Genomic DNA, 11423 nt, shown 5'->3' on the forward strand with positions numbered 1-11423 from the left:
CTGATTATCAATTCAATAGTAATATCTATGAACAAATTGAGAGTTCAGTCATGTGCAACCCTCTTTCTCTTATTTTTTGTAACAGATTCATGCATTTCTAAGAAAAATATTTTAAATTGTTTAAATTCTCATGGTGTAAAAGATATGCTAACGATACGTTTGTCTTAGTAGACAGTGATACGGAGTTTTAAGAGATACTTTCGGTTGTCAACACGGCTGAAACCAACACTCAATTTACTTTAGATGAGAGAGTTAGTTCAACATTTCCGTTTTAGTTGTTCCTGTAATTAAATCCCCTGATCATTTTCTCCCTTATTTATTTTATTTTATAACTATCGTTGAACAGTCGACCCAATTTTTGGGTTTACAACTACTAATGTTCAACACCATAGCCTTGTAATTTTGAAAACAATCCAGACAACGAAACTCCTGGATCAAGTATCGGGAGAAATTTGCCTTCGTGGAGGACTTTATGGTGCAACTGACCCTTATTTGCATTACATGGAGAGGAAGACCACAAGAGCCTCTCACGGTTAGCCTGACGGCAAGGGGACTCTAACCAATGATCCGTCTACCATTGTGGATATTACACGTCAGCACTGGGGGAGGTGCACGCCGGATGCGAAATTCGTATTGACCAGCCATCACCGGGACCGAATCCGATTCACCTGATTGGAAGGCGAGCGCTCTATCCCCCGAGCCATCGCGACCCTTCCCTCTATTTATTGTAAACATTTTACCGTCTCTTTGCTCCCTCTCATTATTTCTAATTACCCTAATTGTCAGACCTGATTTTTCTTTGAACGTCCTCAACATCCTGAACTTGTTGCTGCTAAATGTAGATTTGAACCATCTATAGTTGATTCAGATCTTGCTAAATTTACTGGACCCAAACGTTCTTCTTCTAATCTTTACAGTGAATTTTATTGTTTCTCTTCTCTCGTTTTCTACAAAATTACTCCTCTACCGATTTAGTTTTAGTCATTTTTAGGCATGCAAACAAGATTAAATTTAGGTCCCTTAAATATCATTTTCAGTTTTTAAGATCGCTGGGGCATTTTTAAATACCTTGACAGGGTGACCTTGGCTACATCGAATAAACCAGACTAGCTGTAAAATTTAGGCACAATGCATAGGTTTGTTTTCAAGTAAGCGATAAATTATCAATTGCTGCACAGTGTTGGAATCTTAGGCACAAATTCAATTTTGCTAGTGCCAAAATTATTTCTACCTCATCTTGATGCCCTAAAATCTTGTTTCATATGAATGCTAATTCCTTTGTTGGGTTGGTTGGTTCTAATGCTACTTGCCACATGGGCAAGCCTGCTTGGTGAAATCGAGCAAATTAAGGCAGAGCGTGCGTTTCTTGATTTTCAGTGGCGCTATCTATGGCCAAGAATTCGACATCTGCCACACCATACGTCGCACCCGTTTATAGGGCGGACCCATTCATACATCCATTCATTCATCCACAGATCGTAATTTTGACTAGAATCGGAGAACGATCGATCTCCAATCAAGTACCCCCCGAGGCATGGAGGACTTTTGCGACTCAACAAATTTAACGTGCATCAGTCACTTTGCTACACGGGGAGTCTTCGGCCGCGGGGTTCGAACCTATGAACTCTCAGACATGGGCCCAGCGCCCTACAGACCAGGCTATCCCGACTAATTCCTTTGTTAAGTACATTAGTTCCTCATCACCTCTCCATAGAGCGTGGAAATGTAAACTCATGTTTGTGAAAATTGCTACACCATGAAGGACCTATGCGAGGGAGCTGAAATTTTCAGGAAATGCAAAGCAGAGCATGTTATGCAAATGATTAGAATTTGAGATCCGTAGCGCATGTGTATGCTGAGCAGCGCCCTCTGAACGGCTGATCGATCTGTATAAATTGACGGCTGTAGCAAGGCGTGTATGGTTATCGGTGGTTATCTGCTTGTGGTAAATGTTAGCTTAGACGTTACTTATGCCTCTTCGACGAAAGAGAGCGAGATTTCAACAACTTACGGAGTTTGAACGAGGGAGAATCATCGGCCTTCGTGAAGCTGGATTGTCTTATCGTGCAGTAGCAGCTCCTGTGCAGCGTAACAGTAGCACAGGATGTGTGTTTGGAAGCAGTGGACGGACGAGTGTCAGACAACTTGGAAATCCGGGAGTGGACCCCGAAATGTCACGTCAGCTCGCGATGATAGACACCTGGTCCGTACGGTACTGATTGACCGTACGGCTTCCTCTAGACAACTGGCAGCACAGTGGTCAATAGCTACAGTTGTTTCAATGTGTGTTTCATCAAATCGTAGACGTCTGCTGCAGCGTGGACTGCGCGCAAGGACTCCTTTATACAGGATCCCCCTCACGCTAAACCTTCGCCACCAGCGGCTGCAATGGGCCAACCAGCATAGGGACTGGCATGCAGATTGGCAGCGTGTCGTGTTTTCTGACGAATCGCGCTTCAATTTGTGGTACCATGATGGCCGCATTCGTGTCAGACGCTATGCCGGTGAACGCCATCTTCCGGAGTACGTTATCGAACGCCACAGTGGACTAACACCCGGAGTTATGGTGTTTGGTGCTATAGCATATCATGGACGATCTCAATTGTTATGAATTGTTGGTAATCTGAACAGCAACCGGTACATCAGTGAAGTTCTACAGCCCCAAGCTGTTCCCTTCCTTCAAGCCTTGCCAGGTGCTGTATTTCAACAGGACAATGCCCGAACTCATATTACTAGGACTGTTCAATCCTTCCTTGCATCGCGACAGGTACAACTTCTTCCTTGGCCGGCGTATTCCCCGGATTTGTCGCCGATTGAACATGTGTGGGATTTCGTTGGTCGGCGTCTCGCTCGTAATCCTCGTCCTGTTGCTTCTACAGACGAACTTTGGGTACGCATACAAACAGAATGGAATTCTCTTCCTCAGACACACATTCAAAGTTTGCTCGACTCCATGCCACGTCGCGTGGCAGCACTTATTGCGGAGCGTGGTGGCTACACAAAATACTGATTTCGATTTCTTGTTATTGTTTGTTTGCTTTGAAAGCTTAATCATTTATTTGTACCACTACCACTCAACTGTGTATTAAATTTCATTCAATTATGACGATTTCTTCATGGTGTTGCAATTTTCACAAACAGGAGTTTATTTTAACCTCCCTCTTGGCGACAATGGGTTTTCTCATCCTCATTTTTGTTTCACTCTCGGCTACTATGGTTTTTTTAAGCTTTGTCCTCTCATTTATTTTCTATTTTTCGTTGACAATTTTACGTTTTAGAATTCAAATCATTTTTGTTATTTTCTCATTCCCGTTTAGCAAGTCTTGAGAATGGGCATTTATGAATTGAAAATGGGCATTTATGAATTGAAAATGGGCATTTATGAATTGAAAATGGGCATTTATGAATTGAAAATGGGCACTTATGAATTGAAAATGGGCACTTATGAATTGAAAATGGGCACTTATGAATTGAAAATGGGCACTTATGAATTGAAAATGGGCACTTATGAATTGAAAATGGGCACTTATGAATTGAAAATGGGCACTTATGAATTGAAAATGGGCACTTATGAATTGAAAATGGGCACTTATGAATTGAAAATGGGCACTTATGAATTGAAAATGGGCACTTATGAATTGAAAATGGGCACTTATGAATTGAAAATGGGCACTTATGAATTGAAAATGGGCACTTATGAATTGAAAATGGGCACTTATGAATTGAAAATGGGCACTTATGAATTGAAAATGGGCACTTATGAATTGAGAATGGGCACTTATCAATGAAAAATTTTTTTAATCAAGTGCTAACATAAATAAATGAGACAAAAACGCATATTACAAATTTATCACTTTTATTTTTCATCCATGTTTCTTTCTGGCTCTACAATCATAATTCAAAATCACAAAACATTTCACTTTAATTTTGTTTATCTTTTATGGAGCTTAGGAATACATTTGTGGGTTTCGGAATATAACAAAGCACACAACTTAATCACTTGTGCATAAATATCACGGGAATGCTTTGAAACATGGAAACATACCAAGGTGGACAAAGATGTAATATATAGAAATATTTATATAAGAATTCTCGAAACCCCGCATCCCATATTGAACAATTATCTTTAAATGGGATGCTTTCAACTCTATTCAGGAAATTTTTATTTCTTTTTATATTGCACATTTAACATACGTACATAGAAGCAAGCAAGCTGGATATAGCAAAAACAGCAGTTCATTGTTAACTAACATGAAATGTATACATATTTTGTAATAAATACTTACTTCTTCTCGTCGTCCAAAACATTTTTCACTCGGTTATTATATCAAAACATGTAAAAAAATGAGTTCATTAGTTTCACTGTCACGATTTCGAAAAACTAGTATTTGAAAGTTTTGGCTTGAAATTTTCCTATTTCTCACTCATTTGTGCCAGATGAACTTTTCAGCAAATGTTAAAGACAAACAATACCTAAGCAATATAAATATAGCAACATGGAGTCTAAAAGATATATACATCCATAGACATGATTTCTTTTCATATATATATATTTATTTATAATATATATTATTAACTTATTGTTAGATAAAACCATCTACTTGTGGCAGCTTATAGTTTTCATATACTATAAAACTTTAAAAATGAGAAGAAAAAAAATATTATCAACAATAAGATTAATTTTTATGCAGTTAGTTTCACTGCAAGTTTCTAGCTCGGAAACCAACGTTTTAACTTTCTCTGATTCAAATATTTTCCCCATTGATTTGATTTTTAGACATTGTATACAACATAGGTCATCTAGGAATAATGGAGACAAGGACAAGTATTTAACATTCGCACGTTACATAATGATCAAACGCACGTACAACTACGAACGTTTTATCTGGCATACGGACTACAAATACACAAACACACGTTCGCACAAAACTATAACGAGATTCATTTAGACTATGTGTACAAATCTTTCGGGTGCTACGTAGCGAAACAACCTACATGTCGCGTGGCTGACTACAATCAGTTCTACACTATCAAAGCTTCTACAAACTACTACGTTTGGTTATGAAATATCGCGTTTGAGTGGCGCACTTTTTCTAATTTTTTCGTTTGCATTAAATACAGAACTATCTATCTTACACACACACATCAGCATTGTTTAGTTTGGTTTATACATTGTGCATACATGGGATTCTTTTCCGGGCAAAAATGCTTTTTGAAGTATGTACTAGTCAAGGAAATTTTTCTTTATAGTTTTGAATCATTTAAAAAATTATATTTTTTAAAAATTTTTTAGAATTGATTATCAAATTTACTTAAATATAGGGGAGAGTGGGGTCGATTGTAACTGGGTACGATTGTAACAGAGGAAAATTTCAAGTGTCGGGTTCTAGATTTGGCTCCTAGGTGGCGCACAAGGTGTATTTAATAAATCTACATGTACATCCCTGCTGGCAGCCATTTTTATGTACTTTTGAAAGAGTTACATCACAAAAGATATTTTCACGCTACGTAAGTACTTTTTTTGGTATTAGAATATTATATTGTAACAAAGTAATTTTGTTTAAACATATACACATTATTAACCGAATATGTAAGTGAACACCTTGATTGACTTTTCAAAAAAAAAAAGATTAGTTTTGTTAATTAACTTGCATTGTTTTTAACAAATGAAGCTGAAATGGCGTCTTGGGGACGATTGTAGCAATAAGTAAAGGGACGATTGTAACAGCTGAAAATAAATAGTCATATGTTTACAAACCATTACTTAACTCTTTAAGAACCACCAATAGTTTCCTATATCATTTATATGATGTTACATGTGCATTATTTAATTTGTCACCTTTCACAGCATAAATTAAAACTTTTAACCCCTTAAAGTTAAAAGTTTAACCCTTTAGGTCTCTGCTCATTATTATTTTTACTCCTAAAATATCACTACTATTTTGATCAATAAAAAAATATATCACAACTATGAAAATATGTATAATTAACTATGTTTTAGTTGAATTTATGAACAGTTACAATTGACCCCGTAAGTGGGGACAATTGTACAAGTGCACGACTGTCAAAAATTGTTAATAACTAATATAATAACATTTAAAATAAGGTATTTATTTTTTTTCCTAGTAGAGGATAGTCTACTTTACTCGTTTGTCAATTAATACTAATAATATATTGGATTTTTGGTTAGTTAAAAATAGTTAAGTAAAAAATGTTACAATTGACCCCACTCTCCCCTACTCCAAAAATTACGTTTCACTTAAAGATTATGGAATAAAATGTTAAATGTTTGAATTATTATCTAAAATGTTAACACTTGTTGTACTAATAATCATTCAAATTAATCATTTAGATTTTTATTCTGTAAAATGAAAAATAATGAACACTATTAATAAAAGCCGCGTGAATTTTAGGAGCTAGATAATTTAGTTATTTGAACTACCTTCATTAAAGTATTTGAGAAACGCAACTTCGCCCCGTAGTTTCTTTCTTAAATTTTGAGAAATTTTGAGAAACTTCTACTGCCGCCCGATTCTGTTACAGGCAGACTCAGTTTTATGTTTCCTAATGAAAATTAAAATAACTTTTGTAACAGAAATTATGAAAACGCGTTTTTGTATTAAAGTTGATTGGCATGATATTAATAAAACAGATATACATTTTTGTTTTCAGAGTTTGAAAAAGTCGCACGCATCAATTTTCTGAATAGTAGCTTTTGTTGGTTTGCGTATAATTTTGTTTAACTTTGACCAGTACAAGAACTATCTACAGTATGCACTGTACAAGACTGTGTTTGTTTTTTGTACATTGTGCTTGCCCATCGGTGTAACAAAGTAATGTCTTTCTTCTATGTTATGCGAACAAAATACACATTTTTAAAGATAGTATGAAAATATGCTCTCTTGAAAAGGACCACCCTAACTTTGAGAAAATAAAAAGGTTTTTAACAAAAAGTTTTTTTGCTTTAGTCCCTTATATTATTTCTCCAAAAATACTTATTTATTTAAGAGAGGAGCATAAAAAGTTAAGAGAGCGGTTTAATATTAAAGCAAGCGAGTAATAACCAGAACAACCATACAGCTTTATTTAATTCGGACGGCCAGTGGTTTGCAAAATACAGTGCTTATTTTACAAATATCGGTAGTATGTGATAAATCACTGTATTATTAATAATAAAAAGAATTTAATCAAGCTCCGTATATATAAATGCCTTCTTTTAATTCAACCTAAATTTTCACCTATAAATTAATTTTTACATATTTGTTTCAGTGGTGATTGAAAAAAAAAAAACTCTTTCTTACTTAGATTTTGTTTTTCATTGGAAGCATACTTTTTAGTTTAATAAAGGAAGAATATCAAAATATTTTTACAAAAACATACTTTTCACAAATAGAAAAAGCGCCATCTATCGGTGACGATGTTAACTACAATCTGTATGAATTTTTCGCCATGTCAAAATTAAATGATCCCCGCAGAAAGGGTTAAAGATAAATGATTGGTTTGGCTATAACGGCTCACTGAAAATGATTTGATTTGTTTTACTTGAATATTGGATATCTATTTTTTCATGTCCTGACTTTGTTAGAGATTGTCGCTTACCTGGTATTTACTTTGAGGGTTCGTTCTGATGTCCTCTTCTTTCAAGCTGTCAAGCCACAAATAAACTCTTTGCTCTGACATGAATGCAGTATTCATGAAACAAAGAGCAAGACATGTAGAATATTTGCTGACAAATATAAGCAAAACAACAATGTGAAAACGTAGCTATATATCACAAGGGATAACACTGGTGTTTAAAAAAATCCTCTCACAGATACTATGACGAGACAACATGTTGGCACGTTGGAAAAAATACATCACAAAAATAATCGCATAAAATTTTCAAGAAACACCGTTTTGTTAACCACTGGCAATAACCAACGTCTATTAAAGGACGTAACGATTTTTATCCCCTAAATGCTTTTTTTGATGAAGCCCGTAGAAAAATTGCTACTGAAATAGCGCTAATGTTTGTACTCCATAAATTGAGTTAGACGGGAAGAATGACTCAATTTTTGGAATATGTTAGAAAAATGAAACAGCCAAAACAGGGAAAAATAAAATTCAAAATTCCTCCTAAACATACTCACAAACATTCGGTGTTTCTATCTCAACTATTAACAACTAATCATTCTATATTTTATGTGAATAAATAAAACAGTGCTTCATAGAACAGCACCTGTGGAACCAGGGTAATATATTTTCAGCAATTTGTTGCCGCTCACAGCGCCACCTGGGGAAAATAATGAAAATAACTGGTTGTTAATTCTTGGCTAAAGAATAATTTAGTTGATTTGTCTTTTTCACTTTCACGTGATGACATTTAAAATCTAAGTTTCCTTCTTCTGCAAAACAACAAACACAATAATCGAACGGGGCAGTGCAGGTGGTGACTGTGTCGCATTGGGCCTCCTGTGCCTAAGTCACCCAAGTCCCCCCACCGGGAACACTTCCTCTCACACAAAACATTTATATAATAGTTCCCTTTGAGGGTAGATGATAGACTTATTAAAATGTCTCTCAGTGGAAAATTATTCAACAAAATTCATCTCACTTTTATCTATAACACCTTATAATGAAAATATCACCTTTATTAAATTTCGAACAACGGGCAGATTAAAACATTTCTTTATAAATGTTACAAATTTTTCACTGAGACACTGAAAATATCGAATAGTTGTATTTTAAATACAATTTTGCACCTTTGCACAAACAAAGCATGCCAATTATTGGAGCATTGGTATTCAATTAGATAAAATTCATTATGAAAAATATGATGCTTCATATCTATAAAGACTTCTTTAAATAAAAAAGAAAAGATACCCCAAAATGATGAAAAAAAAAACATTCCGTAAAAGAAATCTCAGCTTAACAGTATTTTACGATGCATATCATGGTGGTTGTATTCTCGAAGGTTCTATTTATGAATAACAAGCCTTCATCTTTCAGACTATTTCTTCTTTAAAAAAGTTCCACTCCATAAACTCTTTTAAAAACAAAAACAGCGTCTGCGGTGGAGGGCTCTTGGCTTCATTTAGTACAAGGGGGGGGGGGAAGGGTGACTATAAGGGACATCACAAACATAACAGTACATGTTGGAATACTACTGAGCCTGATATTGTTGCATGGGATAGGCACCAATCATTCCAGGCTGCTGTAATCCTTGCGCGAGGGGACTCTGAGCAGCTGCAGCGGCTGCTGCGGCTGCAGCTATTTGAGGTTGACCAGGAATGCCTTGCCAAGCCATCTGCATACCACTCATGCTGAAACAGAAAATAAACTTAATAAGTATTAAAGGCAGTTGAAAATAAGGTACACTTATTGGAAATTTCCAGTTTAATAAAATATCAAAATCTTATCTTTCTACAAGGCTTGATTTTTATGTTTATTTGTAATAGACAAATTTTAAATAATTTCTTTACAATGTAATGCAACGCGTAACTATTTTAACGCTTAAAGACTCTTAATTACTTTTAACTGAGGACTTTAAACTTCAGTTAGAATTTTAGGTATTTTAATGAAGTGGGTCCAAGAAAGGTTTCTATAATAAAAATGTAATAGTGTGAGTTTACAAAAAAGTAGCTCGTAAATCACTTTTACAATCAAAAAGGGTTATAAAAATTTTTAAAGCAAGAAGTTAATAAAAAATTAAAATAAAATTTTTTTTCGGAAGATAAAAAGATACAGAAATTAGTCTTACCATAGTTTTTAAACTATAATATTTTGCAAAATATTTTAACTGTTTTAGTGAACTGTTTTAGCCTAGTTTTATCGAATATAAATAAATTCCATTTCAACTGAAACAATTTTCGTAAAAACTGTTACACAGAAAATGATTAATCTAAACCTGATTCAAACAAAAATTCAGTTCTAGTTGTAACTTCTTAATTTTCTCATTCTAATAGATCAGTTAAAACTAAAGAAGAAAAATAAAAATAGTTTTGATATCGAACTTCAATATCGAGAGCTTTAAATAAGAAATAGTATTAGTAAAGGAAAATTTTAATAATTATGACAGCAATTAGTTAACTGTTGAGCAGTATATACGCTAAGAAAAAGCCCACAATTTTTACTATAATTTTTCAATGTAATAATTTACAAAAAAAAAACATATGCCCGAATTTTTTCATTTTAAAAATTGCACTAATGTATAAATTTTTAATTAAGCAATTTTTTTAAGTATTAATTACAAATTAAAAAAAACGGTTTTTTATTGTTCAATAACTCCTACATTAAAAAGGGAATGCTTCCAATAAAATTTTAATATTAAAGCCGGCTTGTTTACAGACGGTATAATTAATGTAGAATACATTCTTAATAATGCCAATTATTTTTCATAAAGACAAGGATCGAAGCCATAAAATGCGGAAGATAAGTTGTTAATTATCCTAACTCGGCACTATTTCAAAGAAATAAAATGAATCTTTCGAAATGAGAAAAATTTTCTTTAAAACTTAGCAGTCTTAATTAAGCGCTTTCATCTGCTAGTTTAAATGAAACCGCAGCAACTTTTCTAAATTCATTTCAACGTTGATACCTAATTTATTCATCTTTTAATTAAAAGCTTTGTTTTTTGTCAAGTATCTTTTTGTCAGAAAAAACTGCGGAGTTTTTTTTATGCAGTTTTTGTTGATTAAGGTGTACGTAGTTCTTTTATGCGATTGGGATTATTTTTTTTTCTTTTCAAAATGGGTGTTTTTTCAGTGATGTTAGCGGCTGGAAATAATGATGAAAAATGTTATTTTTATTAACACTTATTATTTAAGCTCAAAAAATAGATGTTACATTAAATGTTTGATTGAGTAAAATCATTTTTCACTTTAGTAATTTTGTGAAAATGAATCAACAATTTGTGAAGTGATCGACATTGATTATTTGAACTTAGTATAGGTATCATACAGAAGTTTTGGATTAATATTTGATTTCACTTAAGGTAAATAAATAAACCTAAAACCAATTGGGATTTTGGCGTTGAAAAGAGGATTAGTTTATGAATAAATACAAATATGATTAAATACAAATATGAGTAAATTGGAATTAACCTTTGTATGGCTAATTCAAAACTACGTTTTAGATACATATTGGTATTCATCTATACTTTTTTCTAAGTTAAGGAATTTAAACATATTGGTATTCATCTATACTTTTTTCTAAGTTAAGGAATTTAAACATATTGGTATTCATCTATACTTTTTTCTAAGTTAAGGAATTTAAACTATTACCAAAATAAAAGAAAAATACTTTTAATGCATAAACTGGACTAGTGTTAATTACATTAGGTTTTATTTGCTAAATTAATTTCAGTTGTTGGTGAAAAACACTTTTAAGTCATTTAACTGGTTTAAGTTGTAACAACACAACAGATGAAAAAAAAAACCCTCAAA

At 33.6% G+C, this 11423-nt stretch overlaps 1 protein-coding gene and 1 long non-coding RNA gene across 7 annotated transcripts in view; one reads left to right on the top strand and one right to left on the bottom strand.

Moving 5' to 3' along the window:
* Positions 1 to 11423, top strand: part of LOC107457276 (uncharacterized) — a 118956-nt gene that overhangs the window by 18138 nt on the left and 89395 nt on the right. The window lies entirely within an intron of this gene.
* The window catches only part of LOC107454859 (cytotoxic granule associated RNA binding protein TIA1-like), a 1051915-nt gene continuing 1046987 nt past the window's right edge, over positions 6496 to 11423 (bottom strand). For all 6 annotated transcript variants that reach the window (XM_016073996.4, XM_071188069.2, XM_016072550.4 and 3 more), the window contains one exon: positions 6496 to 9302. In XM_016073996.4, the coding sequence (XP_015929482.1) occupies positions 9143 to 9302 (160 nt within the window). In that variant the 3' untranslated portion in view covers positions 6496 to 9142. The remainder of the gene's footprint in view (positions 9303 to 11423) is intronic.

The sequence above is a fragment of the Parasteatoda tepidariorum genome, chromosome 12 (assembly GCF_982258835.1).
Source record: "Parasteatoda tepidariorum strain Cologne lab strain chromosome 12, Ptep-v5.0, whole genome shotgun sequence".
NCBI classification, from domain to species: domain Eukaryota; kingdom Metazoa; phylum Arthropoda; class Arachnida; order Araneae; family Theridiidae; genus Parasteatoda; species Parasteatoda tepidariorum.